The sequence below is a fragment of the Lichenostomus cassidix genome, chromosome 1Ab, assembly GCF_008360975.1.
Source record: "Lichenostomus cassidix isolate B80296 chromosome 1Ab, HeHo_3.0, whole genome shotgun sequence".
NCBI lineage: Eukaryota > Metazoa > Chordata > Aves > Passeriformes > Meliphagidae > Lichenostomus > Lichenostomus cassidix.
In genome coordinates this window covers 8,149,115-8,166,532 of record NC_139481.1, presented here as the reverse complement: position 1 = coordinate 8,166,532, position 17,418 = coordinate 8,149,115, and the positions used below count along the sequence as shown (strand labels likewise).

Here is a 17,418-nt window from a genome sequence, read left to right as displayed (position 1 = left end):
TGAAGTGGTGCAGCTAAAGAACAGTAGATTTGCTGTGTCCCTCCTCTGGCTGTGCTGCAAAAGAAGATTCAGCTGTGCTCTGTTCTCTGACAAGGTAATGGGAGGTTTCCTTGGGAAAGAGGCTCTGCTTCTGGCCCTAAATGGCCCAAGCTGAGCTGTACCTCTCCCTGTACAGTGTAGTTCCTAGAGAGCTCCCAGGGTTCTTAAAACCTGAAAATGCTTGCCCTCAGATCAGTGTGTGACTGATCTCCAGAGAGACGTGCTGGGATCTTGGTAAGTAAAGGGAAAGATATATGGCTTCCAGAAATGCAGTTTCTTCCAAAACCAAAAAGCAACTTTGAAAGCTACAGTGCCAGTTATATTACTAGGAGGTAGAGATAAGAGAAATCACTTACCCTCAAAGAACTTAAGACAAAGCATTTATTTAAAATTAAAGCTCTGGAAAACTTGAAGCTTTTCAGTGGAGAGTAGAGGTGGTTCTTGAAGAGATGTGGTTCTGATACTTTCACCTTAAGCTTCACAAAAGCAGTTGTTCATTTGTTGTCCACACATTATTCACTACTGCTTTGCAGAGACAGGATGGAGGCAGGAATCCCAACACATCCAGAATATTCTTGGTTCCTGCAGAGCCATGCTGAACACCTTCACCAAACTAGAAACAGCTGAAGTTTGTAGGAACACAATTTACCTGCTTTGCCTCACCAGAATGACTTACAATGAGTTAGGGTGGAAAGCAGGGGGAAGAGCTTGTCAGCTACCACTGTGATCCTACAGCTGCTTTGGCACCTGTGGTTTAACACCCAGGGCATTTCTGCAGCAGGAACACTCCACAGGCACCTGCAGTGTGTGCAGAGGGCAAGTGCTCAAGAGCATCCATTCAATTCCTGAGGTAAGGCACCAGGGTGTTACATTATATATGTGAGCAAATTGTTGGAGTCACATCCCTTGATTAGCTTGGTGATTCTGGAAACAAAGTGTTTAAGTTGTGGTTAGACTCAAAATGACAAGCACAGTGTTCCTCTGTGCCTTCAGGTGTCAGGCAGAAATGTCTAGGAAGAGTTAAGAATGTAACACAGAGAGCTTTTCACCAGTACAGTGACCAGCTGGGATCCCAGCCCTCACTTTGGGTCCTGACAGCCTCTCTTCAAATTCTCTTGAAATATATTACATCTGGAGTGTGAAGAAAAACCCAGTACTATGTGCAACATCACTAAGCTTCAGGTGGTGTGGAACCTAGAAAAAGAAACTCCTAGTCTCAGTGGGACAGAACTGGGTTATTTCTGGTTTGATATTGGTGGTATCAATATTAGAAATACATTTCAGGATTTTGCTTAGAGACTCCAGTTTATTGCCTGAGAACTACTCTTACGTAAGATTTAAAAAGTTACATGAAAGATCTTTTAAAATCTGTAAACCTTAGCCTCAAATTAAGGATAAATTCTCTATTTACACTTGTAATTTAATTCAGCTTTTGTTTATTTATTACACAACTGTTGTGTGAAATATTTTTCCTTATGCCCTTAGAAGGAAGAAGATAAAACTGTCTTTGCAGTATTCAGCAAACCTCTGGTAGTCACAGAATACTTTTCTAGTGACTTTCATTTTATGTATCAGCTTTACATATGGTAGCCCCTGTTTTCAGGGATTATTATCTCAGGTTAAAGTCAGTGATTCAATCTTTCAGAGCTGGTAAGGGAGGCAGGAGCTTAAAGCTTAACCACACCACCACCTTTGTTTGTCTGAAGAAGCCTGCAGATTGCAAGACACCAGAGTGTCACCAAAAAGGGGCATTTGTAGAATACACATTAGTTGTAGTCCCGTTAATTACTTTGATTTTTTGATGTTTGGTCCATCATGATTCCATTGCTGTCTCCAAATCGTTGCTGCTACTGCTGGCTGTGGAGCTGGAAGCCACAGAGTTGGCACTAGCCAGGATGAGCCTCTCTCTGTTTCCAAAAACTTCATTCACTGCAACACAAACAGGGGATAGCTTAGATGTTACTTTCCCAGAGGATAAAGGAGTACAGCAGGTACAGCCTGGTGAGCACAGTGGAATGGAAATCCTAACCTGCTGTGGTTTCAAACCTCCTCCCCTTACTCCAAGTAAGGAGTTGAAGCTTAAAGGTCACAACAATTGTCTGCATATGATACTTCAATTACAAGTTCTGTTATTTTTCCCCTAGAGCATCTAGAGATTTCCCTCTGCATAATTCCTGTACCTAAGTACTGTGAAATTGATGAGGTTTGAAGAGCACATCATTAAGTTTAAATAATTTATTTCTGGTTTTAGTCTCTGGTTCCCACCAGGCTCTTAAAGGCCTTCTCCAGAAAATCATGCTGTTTAGTTATAGGTAGCTACAATAATTCATCAAAACCAGTCCTCACTTTTCCTCCCACAACTACTCAAAAGATGTGATACCAAATCCCACCAGGAACATTAGGAAAAAAAACCCCCACGTATTATAAGGAACAAGGCATTATGCTTCATCTGCAAGAAAATAAATCGTGTCAAGTTCTGTAATTTAGAAAAAAAACAACATTTTTTGAAGCTGAAAACATGACCACATATGCAGTCTTCGAGTATTTAAAAATAGTCGAGTTTTCTGTCAAGAGTTACAATATGTTACTGAATACAAATACACCTTGTGAGCAAGGAGAGAACCACAACATTCAAAGAAATGAGAATATTACCTGCAGAAATCTTGCTTATGTCCCAAACACGCAGCCCTTCCCGCTCTCCTCCAAAGGCAAAAACAAAGGGCAAGTCAGGACAGCAAGCTGCACAGAAGAGAACTCCCTGGAAGAGGGGGAGAAAGAATTTTTTTTCATCCTAAAATGAATTTGCCATCTGAAAATATTTTCATCAAGCAAGTTTTATCAAATGTAATTAAGTTTCTGAAAGTTCTTTGGTAAAGACACAAAATGGAAGGCAAGAGCCTTTCATTATAATTATAATCACATCTTTGTCTTGAATGTCGTAGATGCAAGCTGGAGCAACCATAGCTGTGCTCACAACATTGTATCTGGAATTTGGGTCTGAGGCTTTGAAGCAGTCTGCCAGTTCCATGAAGAATGCTGCACTGTAATGAGAATGATTTACCCAGAACATACAGATGTTATTTTTTTCCCCTAAGAGATGTTAGAGAAAACAAGATTCAAACTAGATAAAAAAAAAGAATAAGCAGACAGAGTTTATATATAAAACTTACTAGAATCAAGAAATAAATATTACTATACCATTTTCATATCCCTGGAGTGCACTAAACTTGGTCTGTCTCCCAGGATATCCCAGATTTTCACGTATTTGTCAGCAGATGATGTCACAAGGCACCCTTTGATCTGACTGCTTAGTTGTAGCCCTGGAAGATCAAGAGTGCAGCAGTGTGAGAGCAACAGGCAAGCCCTATTTCACAGAGATGAGGATACATTGTGAAGTGAAGACAAGAGAACAACCCCAGTATTCTCCTCGCACTAAACTCCATTCCAGAACAAAGGAGCAAAACATTAATGAAATTTCCATGCTGCCATTGGTCCCTGCAGGGAGAGCCAAGGGAACCATGCAGGCCTATTTTGCCTCCCAATCCTCTCAGCAGGGATTTGTTTCCCATGCCAGCTACCATGATTAATATGCACAACTTATCTGTTAAACATGGAATCACCACGACCTCAGTCCTATGGATGAAAGGCATCTTCCAGAGGTGCCTTGTCCTCTGGGGACAAACAGGACACAAACAGGAGATTTACCTGACACCTCTTCATTGTGAGCTTTCAGAGTGAACAGGGGCTTATCAGAGCGAGCGTCCAAGCAGTACACAAAGCCATCGTCTGTGCTTGCCTAAGGAAACCACAACATTTCAAAAACAAACAGCCACAGTCACTCATTTGGGAAAATAAAACCTCCAGTGAACTAATACCTACCCTGTGGTAAATAACTGTGATCTGAGGCAGACACTACATCTCCCTAGGACATGTTCCTCTGTTCCCAGGCCTGCACACCCAAAGTCAGACTCCACCCAGCTTATGCCTGAGCTGTTCTATGAACCTCAATTTTGAAGACAGTTGCCCCACTAAGCCTGGTCCTCAGGTCAGGCAATGAAATACAGAGCTGCAGTCTCTTCACTGTCAGTTCAAAGCTTTTGGAGCCATTGGTGTTTACATCATGGTCCTGAGCAAAGCTATGTGTGATTATAACAGGGGAGATCCACATCATAAATCAAACAGAGCTGTGCAACCATTTCTGTTGGCTGTATACACAAAGCAGCAGAGAACTAGGCAGCCACTGAGACAAAAGAGAAGATTTGGTTTTAAATTCTGTTGAAAAGTTTTATAAAAATCTCAACAAAACCAAGGTATTTACTTTATACCCTACGTGGCTGTTGGTCTATTCTTCCAGGTAACAACCAATAGGACAACATAAAATGGCCTCAAGTTGCACCAGGGGTGGTTTAGATTGGATATTAGCAAAAATTTCATGAAAAGTGTTGTCAAGCACTGGCACAAGCTGTCCAGGGAAGTGGTGGAATCCCCACCCTGGAGGTATTCAGAAGCCATGCAGATGAGGCACTTACTGACATGGTTTAGTGGTGGACTTGGCAGTGCTGCGTTAATATTTAGACTTGATCTCAGAGCACTTTTCTGACCTAAAAAAGAATGGATCACACCATCCAGGAGGACAGTGCCCTCTAGCTCTGACTTGGAGCACTGAATTAATAACCAGGATCTTAGGTCTAATTAGCTACTTCCCAGCTTCATTAAATGAAAAACAACAGCAACTGTGCTAATAAAAATATATCCCAGCCACTGAACACTGCATCAACATGACTAAGATGCCACCTCTGGAGGGAAAAAGCACCAGCATCAATAGCTTTGCTACTTTCACAATGGAGATACCAAGTAAGAAGCTGGTCTAGAGATACTGATTGAAAAAACTACATAAAAACATCCTCCCCCAGACTGCATTTTTATAACAAGCAGCACAAACCATCTGAATGTCCAGTGGCTCCATTCTGATTCAGAAACATTCTGAACACAGAAATACAGGCTAAGTGACATGGCAACAATCAACCAGAAGAGAAAAGCATGTACTCACCAAGAAATGACAAGGTGAAAAATGATTCCAAATGACTCTCTCAACCTGCCCACTGAAGCGCCACACTCGATGGTTGTCCTGGGGGCTTCTGCAGTCATACAGCACTGCTGATCTAGGGAGAAAGGGACAGGAAATCAAATTGAAAAATCAGGGCACAACACTTCATCACATTGTCTGTTTTCCCATTGGCATCTATAGGAGCTCCATGTGAGCTATAATTAAAAAATTAAATGGAAACAACTTCACTAGTTAGTCTTCCAGTGCAGTAACAGATTAAAATCTTCCAGATAAGCCTGAGATTTTTCCATATGCTTCAAAGTTCCATCTTGGTTATCAACAGCCCTTCTATTGAAACCAAGCAAACAGAGCTTGAATTTACTCAATACATAAGATACTTACCACACAGCAGACCATAATTATGCAAATATATCACCTAATTATGAACACAATTCAGTAATGATGCACTAATTAGGAAATAATTTTGTGATACATATGCATACATTTTCAAATATGCTTAATAAAAGGTAATAATTTAAAAAAACCCCAACAATCTTTACAAATAGTTGGAGAAACACTACTCCACAAAGGAGGAAGAGTGGATGGGAGTTAATGGGTGCTCTGGGATTCTTTACAGGCAAGTGCTCAGCTGAGAGGCTGCAGAATCTATCCTAACTCCTGGGTGCAAATGCAAGGCAGGAGTGGTCATGTCACTCCAGCATTATCTCACCACCATCAACATCCTCAGTGTAACCCACTCCCACTCTATCCTACAATTAAAGAAATGTGATGTAGGTTTCCCAGCTCTTTTACCAGGCATTTTACACACAACAGTTTTTTTAGCAGTTTGGTTTTCAGGCCATGAAGGCATCTCCCAGCGTTCACTGAATTGCCTGAGGTCCTGCAAGGCTTTGCAGGGAAAATCCACAAGGGCAGTCTGCTAATTTATAGATCGCACAGAGGTTAAAGGTGTCCATGCAGCCAAAGGCCAGCTGAGGAGGGATCAGCAGCTGTCACTGCTTGGACTTCAGGCTTCCTTTTATCAAAGGAAGTCAAGAGGGAGGAAACATACAGAAGCAGCTTCCTAACATCAGCAAAAGATCTTCCTCCAATAGTTCCACTTCAGCATAGGCAGCAAGTGCAGAACAGAAGCCAGAGAACTCAAAGGCTTGGCTAAAGATTGGCAAGTCTATAAATATTGTAATGTAAGGATAAAATCTTAAAAACAGAGTTAAAAAAAACAACATAAGAAAATCACGGTGACTGAACAAAATTACAAAGTTACTCCACTGAGATGGGAGAAGAGAGAGGATGTTTTTTGGCTGGCAGGACTTATAAGAACTGGCAGCTACAGAGCAGTCCAAGTGTGCAGACCAAACCATTTCCCAGCATCTCCAAGCTGCAATCACAGGAGAGAGCAGCCCATTACACTTTGGCTGTGCCTAGAGAGGCTGCAGGGAGAGAACTGCGATTTTAAACTCCCTCATGCCTCCACCCTGGCCTTTCTGGCTGGCAAAACCTGGACAAATTTTCACAGGAATAAACAGTGACACATTCCCAGTGCAGAAAATGCCACAAGGCCAAATTAAGAAATAAATTCAGTTTGGAGCAGACAGACACCTGGCATGGAAAATGTCAGTCCAGATGGTTAAAGCATTTGCTACCTCTGAAAAAGAGGTTAGGAAATTTTGGCCACATATAAACCTGGCTTCCTTGCTGGAAAAAAACAACAGCATTACTCAAAATGGCACAGTTATTTAAAAAAGGAAAGAAAAGGCTTAATTGAATAGGAATAGCCTCCCTATGTGCAACATTTGAAAATATTACCCTGACATACTTATCGAATGATCCAGAAATGAGGGTCTGAGTTTCAAACGGATGGAATTGCAACGTCTGGACCTAGATAATGGAAGATTTTATAAAACACACATATACAAGAACTTTCTTGGAACAAAGCACAACCATCCCTCCCCCAAGCCAGCATATATTCCTCCCCAAAAAACCCTCCAATTTAGTTGTTGATACTCAGATTGCTCATAAAACAGTGCAAGAGATGCACATTATTTCAAATACTCCCACCTGGTGAAAGCAAGATATTTTCCAATATAATTTAACTGAACATAACCCCAAGCCCCCTTTCTGCCCTAGATATTAAAAAAAAAAAAAAAGTGTGGGAGGTAAAAGAGTATCTGCTTCCAGTTTGGGGGGAAAAAAAGCAGATGTTACCAAAAAAATGAAAATCAGGAGTTTGTCAAGGGCAGTGAGTTTGTTAGCAGCAAAATAAGGTTACAGCTATTAATAACTAGCTTTCGTATTTTAATTACTATGAGATTAATTCATTTCTGAACTACCCATCACTATGGTATTTTAGTATCATTTATTTTAAACCTTTTTCACCTAGAACAAACTGTAACTGACACTCATTGTTCCCTTAAGGGAGAGTTACAGTTTGACCTATGCTCAGACATCTATTTTTGGAGCTTATACCAGCACAATTACATTCCCCACCATTAGGGTTTCACACAAAAGGCATTTTGAAAACTTTTACCAATCTTTGTTAACTTTCTAAAAGATAGGTTAAATAGCATTTTAAAAGGCAAATAGAGTGCTGTTTGCAAAAGCAACTAAATAATAAATTTAAACAATTCTGCACAGTTCTGAGGGTTCACTGCCAAAGTAGCTAATGAAAAACTGCAGTCACTTTTTCTCTGTATTCTACAGTGCAAGAAACACAGCAATTAGTCCATACCTTGTCTGTGTGTAGTGTCAGGCTGGCTGCTGGCTTCCCTACAGCCATGTCCCACAAAATCACTGTATTGTCAGCAGAGGCACTTGCTAAAACATTCCTGAAAACGGATCAAAAATCAGCTTTAAGACTCTTTATACAAACAAATAATGGCTAACAATCCAAAATACATCCAGAGCCCAGTTCTGAAAATGAGTACACTGTGGTCTATAAATTATTTCTCTCAAGCCTGAAGGACAACTCCCTGAAGGCAATTCTAAGTTTTAAGTAAAGATTACAAATGGGCTATATTGCATTAGCAGAATACTTTAACAATGACAGTTCTGCTTCCATTTCCCCCTGACATTACATAATACACCATTTACTCAAAGATTTCTCAAACAAAACAAAGTAATAAAGGCTTTAAAGCACATTCTTTCCTTTGACATTAAATAGTATTCTGAAATATTACCTATGCTGCTCTGTTCTGTTTGCATATGCATACAGCCAAGAGCCTGACAAACCTGTTTTTTAAATATTTTGCTCTCTGTTTATATACCTCCTGAAGACACAACACTATACCCTTTGTAGACTGCTGAAACTAACCACTAAAATTTCAGTTAATTTAGACCCCCACATTTCAATTTTAATTTGACCAATTGTGTTAAGAGCAATAAAAAAGCCTGAAAGTTTGACTAAAAAAAAATCAAAACATTCCCAAATGCCTGTCAAACACACACCACAATTCCTACAATTGCTTTACTGCAATTAAAATCACATCTATTACCTCAACATGCTGCTTCTGATTGAAACTACTCCCTTCTTCCCTTTTTATATTAACCAAGTGTCTCTGACTGAAAGAGTTAACATTCTCCTGGAAATGCTGTTTTCCCAAGCAATGTTACAAGGGGAAGTTAGGAAAATGCAGTGAAGGCTGTAAGAACATTTTACAGTAGCACCACTATGACCTACAGGCAGAAAGTTATTTGTAGAGAGCTGTCACAACCTGCCCTGCTTAAAAGAAACAACAATTAAAAATTTTAAATATGAGCTGCTCCAAGGAGTTCCTTGTTTTGTCCATAAGCTGCTGGTTTTATTTCCTGAAAGATCTACCAGTATCAATGAATTTGTAATTCAGCATATTACAGAATGATGCATTTCAGACTTAACTGTTAAAGCTGTAATTTTTTTATACTTGTCTCTCTATTATCACCAGACAACCATTTCTAGGTCCATGAAAGCTATTTGTGGTAAGACTGATGGACTGATCACTGTCACACCCTGTGCATATCTGTATAATTTAAGAACCACAGACACTACCCTGTAAATCAAGACTGCAATTTATATACATTTGCTGAGGTCTGTGTGGGTGTTTTCTCCATCAGCATCTAGATAAGAAAGCATTACAAGTGAAGGCTCACACCTGCTCATCAGAATATGCAGTTTTGGCTGTGTACATCTTCAAAGGCAGAGGCATTTATGACAGCAAGAAAATAAAATTTAAGAAAAAACAGCCTGTATCTGACTGAAGCAGTTTCCAGACCCCTGCTGAGGATCCTCTGACAGATGAACTCTGAACAACCACCTAAGTGATAAAAAACCAGCAGCATCTTTACTTCAGTCAGCACTGGGGCTTTGTCCTTGATCTCTGCCCCAAGGTGGGCAAGCTTTGTGTTGCTTCAACAGCAGCACTTCATTTCTAGTTCATTCAGGCAACAGGGAATTTGCTCTGCCTAGAGGACAGAGGCAGCTCTGTAACTGTGCTATTAGGGCTTTTACACTCTCTTTTCTGTTCACAGCTTTGGGGCAAAAGGCAGAAGAAGAAAAATGGCAAGCAAGGACTTTCTTCTATAAATCTGTCTCTGTTGAAATGGTGTTTTAGGGCACTGGCAGACCAGCATAGCTCAGGGCAGCCCTTCTGCTTCTCCAGGCTGAACAAGTGAAATGTAGACAATTTATCAAATGGTTCAGACACACCTTTGCCCTGCCTTCATCTGGACAGCCTGCAAATTAAAGTGATCTGCAGCAATATACAAGTATTTTAAAAAAATTAAAAATCAAGAGTTCTAGTTAAGAAAAAATACATGGGTGTATTTTTAAGAATGGATTAATTTCAGCAGTGCTCTCAGGTTTTGGATTTTGTGAGAAAACTGCATGACTAATTAAGAATACAAATTTGTAATATCCACTGTTATTCAAGTATTCTTTACCTGCTTTGTTTATTCCATGAAAGATCAAGCACAGCATCACTATGTCCTTCCACAGTCCCTTCTGAAGATAAACTCTGCGTACACACAAGACATAAGCAGACTTTTGAAAACTACAGCTTCAACGTAAATCAAGCATTACTCCACATTAGTACCAATTCCCTAAAGACTTCACAAACAGCTTCATACTAAATTACTCTCACTTGTGCAGCACATCTTTTGAGAGAACATCTCTGCACCACCTGCATTCTGCCTCCTACCCCAGATCCCAGCTTGCTCCAGCTGCTGGCTTTACAGAGCTGGTGACTCCCTTCAGGCTAGTAAAAGAAACCTCATTATTTCCAGCTAATGTGCAACTTCTCCAGCTTCTTTCTAAACACTCCTGGCAGTTCCCTGTCTCTCCTCCCAATTAATTGAGCTTTGGGTCCTTGTAACTGCCAGCTCCTGCAACTTCTAATTTTAAAAAGTTAAGATTCAAAGTTTACTGGGACACCACCCCATTCCTCTTCTGCTCTTAATTCCAGGCTTTAGTTATTTAGAGAACAATTAGCATTTCAAATATTGTAGGGAGAAAAAAATCGCATTATCCCTGCTCTAAATTTCCTCCATCCAACCAGGTGAAACTATTTTGCAACACTTACTTTTTTTCCTTTCTTTTTCTTCTTTTTCTCTTTCTTGCCTCCAAGAGAAAAGACTGGTTCCAAGGATTCTACTACATCAAGGTCCCAAATGTCAATAACTGGGGTCATGTTACCCACTGCAACATAATTTCCTGCAAAAAAAAAAACCCAACCAAATTCAACCACAATTATTTAGTTATGAAACAGCATTATTTGGCAATTCAGCTGTTGCTTATTTCTTTGATTAAGTAAAACTTACATGCCACGGTCTTCTATTTGAACATATTTATGTTAATAACTGACAAGAAGCAATTTAAAAATACCAGCTGCCAGCAGATGTTGCCAGAAAAAATGTACTTGCTGTCCTTCCCCTTCAGAACAAGTAACTGTTCAAAGACGCTGTATGAAGTTGCATGTTTTGTTTGTTTTTAAAGGAAAAAACAAACCAAAACTAAACCATATCCCCTGTGCTATGGAAAAAAAAGTATCAGTGAAACACAGCAAAGATGTTACTAAATACATAAATATATATAAATTTTGCTGTGGTTTAAATTTAATCAACTGCATTGGACATAAAGAGATTGAACAAAAACCTTTCATCTGCAAACAGAAAATAAAGCAGATTTTAGAGATTGCTCTGGTCTGCTAACTGACAATAATTTGTTTGTACTAAAATCAGTATTTCAGTAAAATCATTTGTTACAGCAGCATCACTAAGATGACTATACCACCAAGCAAAAATACCTGATGTTCACATCTTGGTTATCTCAAGTCAATATTATCTTGATATTAACATCTTGATTTTATTTCTCTTTATACCACTGAAGAAATTATTTAGTGACAGCATCATACTTACATGCTTTTCAAGCAAAAATTCTTTAATTGGACACTTACAGTACCCTTTGTAATTTACCTGTTGATTCATCTGGACTAGGATCAAAATTCAACCACTCCAGACTCAGAGGATAAGCAGGCAAGATAATGTCATGATGTACATAAAACGAGTCCTCTTCATGATTATAAACTGAAAAATAATTACAGTTATGCAAGACATCTGTGAAGAGGGAAAGCAACCAACTATAAACAGCTCACTACTGCAAAAGGCAGTTGTGGCAAAAACTGAATTGTCAGGGAGATGTAGAATGTAAATTCACAGAGTGCTCAGAGTTTTACTGTGGAGATCAGACCCTCCAGGTACAAATGTTGTCCTTCACAGAATTACACAAAACAAACATTCTCCTACGTACTTTAGATAAAGAAGTGACAAGTTCAGCTTTATAAAGGTTTGATGCTTTATCCCCAGCACACCACACTACGTTGTTTGTAAGATCTCTTCATAATGCATGCTCCATATCCAGCACTTTCTACATCAGATTTCTACATCTACATTCATTTTACAGGATTAGCAATTAAAAAACAAATCATTCCAGATGAAATTGAAGGGGAAATGAAGGTAAAAAGACAACTAGAGGGAGGTGAAGAAGTCAGAAATTACCTTTAGCAGATGGTAACTGAGATACAGAAAAAGTTTTGATAAAGCAGCCATACAGTAAACACAAATTCCCTGTAGCCAGTTTTCTCCTCATAATAAAATAAGTTATTAACTGGACAGCAGAGAAAACCCATTAATTATTTTAATAGCATCTTATCACACACACAAAATCACTGTGCCATTTTTAAGTGCATGTGACAGATGTTCAGATACTAACTCAGATCTTCAGTTAACTAAGTTTGTAGCCAACTAAGACAAGGTTACCCAATTTTATAAACTGCAGAAGCCTTTGCTATTGTTTTGTAAGTTTATATTTTGTATAAAATTACAGTTAATAAAAATTGTAAACACCTCCAGACACAGGAAATGCCACATGCTGGTATCTGAAGAGATGCTTTCACACATTTTGGTCATGTTGGCTGCTTAAAATGAAACACTTTGCCAACAGAAATATGAACCATAGCACAAGCAGCCAGAAACATTCCCAAAAAAAACCACTGTAAGAAAAGATGACAATTTCAGCACATTCAATAGTATTGGCTGCAACAGAAAAACCTTTTAAACAGCAAAATGAAACCTACTGCTAGAACAAGCTGTAACAAAGCCCTAGTAAGGATTATCTCTTAAACCACAATGATAAAGGTGCTGGCTCTTCCAGTCCTAGCAGTGGAAAGGCCATTTAAAGAAGCAAGGAGAAAGCCAAAGGAAAAAAACCAAAACAACAAGACACTAGAGGATGCTTGCAGGATATGGAAAGTAAGACTGGAAGAAAGAGGGTATATTCAGAGAATAAAAATGCCATGGTGTTTTCTAAATGTTTTAAGAAATGAAATGAGGAAAGGAATTGCTATACAGCCTGAAAGAGGCAAGGCATCCTTTAAATAACAATAACTCCACAGGAAATACTCTAGTCCTGAAAAGCAGCTAAAGCACCATGCCATGGAAAAGGACAGGGCAGAAAGGGAGAAAAATCCTTCCCCAGAACAACCCAACAACTCCCTCTTCAACATTGCCATATGGCTCATGCTAGGCAAGACATTCCCTGCACTAACCATAAAGAACAAACCCCATTTCACTCACCATGGACCTCCAAACTGCAGCAGTCTTTATCAACTCTGCCACAAAGGACAAGATTGTCACTGGGCTTAATGAGAAAGTCCTCCTGCTCGTATTGCTCCTGAACAGCAAAAAGGAGAGGACAAGGGGTGGTGAGCAATGCACATAAAAGCACAAAACCACACATTCAAAACCACATGTTCAAAAGGTGGAATCAGTAATTCTGAGCCACGACTGAAAACACTCAGAATTCAACACCCTGATGCCCACCCACCTAAAACCATCCCATGGTGATAAAGAGAGAAAGGCAGGAACCAGACCTGATCCCAGGAGACTGAACAGTCATAAAATTAGATTGCAAGGCTTTTATGTGAACCTAGGTGGATTTGCAGAGGTGTTTAATTGTCAAATATGAAACCATATTTCAAGGCTATCATGATGCAGCTGATTGCTGAAAAGAAAACCACCACCAGGAGCCCACAAAGAAAGGTTATTTCCCTTGTGCTCCTGTGCTTTGACCCTATATAAGCATTTTACCCAATAAGGATGCTGCAATGCTCCTCCCAACCAGGAAATAATTCCACTGTCTACTTCCTGGAAAATATTTCCCAAAAAGTACTGCCTACAGTTTTACTGGGCATATAACCAGAACAGATATAACCTCTCATCTAATTTTCATTGTGCTGAGGAATGGGAGGAATTTGGGTGTTTTTGTTAGTGAAAAATTAAGAACTGTATGTAAGTAAATAATCTTACACAGAGTGCCATCCTTCCAATCTTCAACACACACAAGACTTACTGGACTTCTCATTGCAAGATTTTAATTTATTTTTTATTCATTTCAAGCATATTTCAATATTTGAATTCTATCAAGTCCCACAGTTCTTTGAATTAATTAAGGTTACACAATACTTAGTCTTCAACAGTTCTAGCAGTAAATACCAAAAGAGAAAAATGCACATTGAAGAACTTTCAGAATTTGGGGAAAGAACTTGAGCACAGGAAGAAAAAAAGGTGTTAATTTCCTGTATATCTACAAGCCCAGCTCCTGCAAAGACATTCCCCACCTGAGTGGAAATATTTATATATATGTTTTATAAATATATACATAATTAATATATATATAAAATGAAACTATATATATATAAAGCATCTAGGCTTAATGGGGATATATTTCCTCATGCCATATCCTTAATTGACACCTTGCCTGAGTCCACCTCAGCTTGACTTCTTATACAAACTGGTGGAAGCTGCAAGAGTCTTGCAATCTGGGAAATTTTCTAATTTTGGCCTCAGATTTGTTATTTCTTCAAGTGTTTTCTGTGTCCTACTAGACAGCTGAAAAACCCCTCCACCCAGAGAATGGAGTGGTTTAACTAAGGAGTCAGTTCACCTTAACCTCCAACTGAAATGCAAAAAGCACAGAAAGAAGAAAGTGCAAAAAGCAACCTTAAAAGTAAAAAGCACCACCCAACCAAAAATCTGGCACACCTTTGAAAATGGACCACAAGGCAATATGGAAAATGTAACTTATTTTGAAGTCTATGCTGTTTAAGGTATTTAACATTTTTTAAGTACTTACAGTGGTTTTTAGAGTGATGTAAGGATCGTTTTCATTGCTCCCATATACTGCCAGAGTAGCCAAAGAGTCTCCAAGTTTTAAATCACCTACATGGGAATTTCAGAATACTTTTTATACACATCAGTGACAGGCAAAGTTAGAAACTCCTGCACCAATACCTGCATTACCTATTTAGCAGAACACCAGGAGTGGGCTAAATAAACATCCAAGTTCCAAACGTAAGTACCCTGCTAAGCTAAATTGCTCAAGTGTTTTCAGGGACTGCAGCTGCTCTGCTCCAGCACTACAGCAAAGTGACAACTTTTCCAGCATGCTCTCAGTTCTAGCATCAGGGAGGGGACACTGAACTGTTTCCCTCACTAAATGACTTCCCATGATGGGGCAAGAAAATCATTAAAAATGTGAACTTCCAGCATCTGAAACTTAATACTGTGTAGATTTAGGGTATTAAGGTCATAAGAACAACAAGCTGAAAAGTTCTTTACACACACTGAACACCTCACATACGAATTTTTCTTACCTGTGTATTCCTCTTCATCATAATTGTCCATATCATATTCATCCAGTTCATGATCAGACAGGTCTTCATTGTTTTGGGAGGACTTGGTGCTGCTGCCAGGAACTGCTGCATTTGTGTCATTTGCTGCCTGGCCTTCATCACTGCCACCAGCAGCATCCCTGTGAAGAGATACACAGCCCTGAGAAACTCTCACAGACACACAGAACAATTCCAGGTGAGATTTCAGCACACAGCCCTGGCTGCTCATGTGGGTTTCAAGTCTTTATGCAAATAATGTGGAAATCCATTTACTCCTTCTTGATCTTTTCCTTCAAGGAAGCTTTTCCTTGAAAGTTTTCATGACAAAACATGGCATAAATTTTCCTCAACAAGGCAAGCTGTGTGTCTAAGTCCCTTTCTCTCACCTCACTTCTGCACACTCACACGTGTCCATGTCATTCCTTCCTTTTCTTCCCCACTCACAGGCACTGTCACGTGTGAGGATTCCTACATTTCTTCAATGTAGGAATTTCTTTCTCATACTTAAGCAAAGTAAAAATAACATAGAATTCATTACATGAGGACATCCTGTGGATGTCTCTTATGGGGTAAATTATGCCACATCTAGAAAGTTCGGAACTTTGTGGCAACAATTCTGTATGCAAGGAATTCAGGAGAATTCTTTCTTGTCTTCTATAGGTTATGTTTCCTAAATAAGTCCCTTCTGTTATACATTTTCTTAAAAGCAGAGTGACCAACCTCAACACAACTACATAACTAGGGGCTTTCAGTGCTGAGGGGAGGGCTGTGATGTCCCCAGTCTCTGTGAACCATAAATACACTCCTGAGTGATGTTTTGCCTTTTTTACCAAAGCATAAATACCACGTCAGTCTGATCCCCGCTGAGGCCTCCAGACCTGCCCTGTCACCTCACACCCTCGGCATCACTGTTCCCCAGTCAGTCTGGCACTCCCATCTGGCTGTGCCACTTCTCCAAACACCCACGGCTCCAACCCCAGCGTCCTAACTCCCACTGCAGGCGGGAACAGCAGCTCCAGGGGGGGCCAAGCCCCGAAATGCACATCCAGGAGGCAGCTGAGGATCCACATGGGAACACAGCCCGTGCTGTCACGTTCACGGCGACAGCAGGACGGACTCCATCGATGTCCCTCTGCTAGCACCCCAGCCCGCCGCCCCTCCCGGCCGCCAGGCTCCCTCGGCAGTGTCTCCAGGGGGAACTCTGCTGCCTGCTGCCGCTCTCCGCTCCGAGCCGCTGCTGCCCCAGCCGGCCTGCAGCCCCGGGCTGTGCCTCCACCTCCGCGGGGCCCGGGGGCTGCAGCCCCGCACCCAGCAGCCCCCGGCAGACACAGCCCGTCCCTCCCGCCGCCCGGCTCACCCCAGCCTGTCCTGCGCCTCCTCGATGAGACCCTTGAGCTCCTCCTCGCTGAGCTGCACCTGCGGGGCGGACACAGAGCGGGTGAGGGCGGCGGCGGGGGCGGGCGGGGGTCGCTCGGCGCCATCCCCGCCGCGGCCCCACCTTGTCGGGCGTCTCCTTGGCCACGCCGCGCCGCACCCAGGCAGCGCAGGGCACCGGGCAGCTCATGGCGCCGCCACCCTCACACGTGCGGGCCCGGCGCGCCACACTGACGTCACCGGAGAGGCGGGGCCGCCAGCAGTGTGAGGATGGGAGGAGGCGGGAACAATTCAGTGACGTCATCCCAGAGCGCCGGGCCGGGGCGTGGTTATGTAGGAGGGGCGTGGCCTGCACGGGCGTGGCCCGAGGTGGGCGGGGCGGCGCTGTCCCCTCACGGTGGCACGGCTGCGTGTCCGTGGTTTACGCACAATCACAGGGGAAAATAAAACGTTTTTCCAACCTAAAACAGGTTTCAGGTTGGCAAAACCTCTCCGAGATCGCCGAGTCCAGCCGTCAAGCCCTCCGCTCCCCACAGTGCCTCACGGCCTCCCTCACGGGCTGGGAGAGAGCTGCCCTGCCGCTGTTCGCTTCCAGCTGAATTATCCCAGCGGCAATCCACCCAAATGAGCGGCTTAGAAAGGCCTTTTCTGTTCCTGATCCCTGAATTTTATCCGAGGAGAAGGAACCCGTGCAGCAGGGAGGTGCAGGGAGCTGTGGGGAGCTGTGGGGAGCTGTGG

General features: G+C 41.4%; 1 protein-coding gene across 1 annotated transcript; it reads right to left on the bottom strand.

Annotated features, from left to right (window-relative positions):
* Window positions 1-406: 406 nt before the first annotated feature.
* Window positions 407-16,923, bottom strand: PWP1 (PWP1 homolog, endonuclein). Its single transcript, XM_085049695.1, has 15 exons — window positions 16,805-16,923; window positions 16,664-16,722; window positions 15,289-15,446; window positions 14,769-14,854; window positions 13,211-13,307; window positions 11,552-11,662; window positions 10,660-10,790; window positions 10,022-10,095; window positions 7,836-7,932; window positions 6,924-6,985; window positions 5,090-5,201; window positions 3,745-3,835; window positions 3,238-3,359; window positions 2,692-2,797; window positions 407-1,968 (listed from the first exon to the last, which is right to left on the bottom strand). Exons 1-15 carry the CDS (start codon window positions 16,868-16,870, stop codon window positions 1,853-1,855), a joined length of 1,488 nt encoding a protein of 495 aa, XP_084905821.1. The 5' UTR covers window positions 16,871-16,923; the 3' UTR covers window positions 407-1,852.
* Window positions 16,924-17,418: the final 495 nt, after the last annotated feature.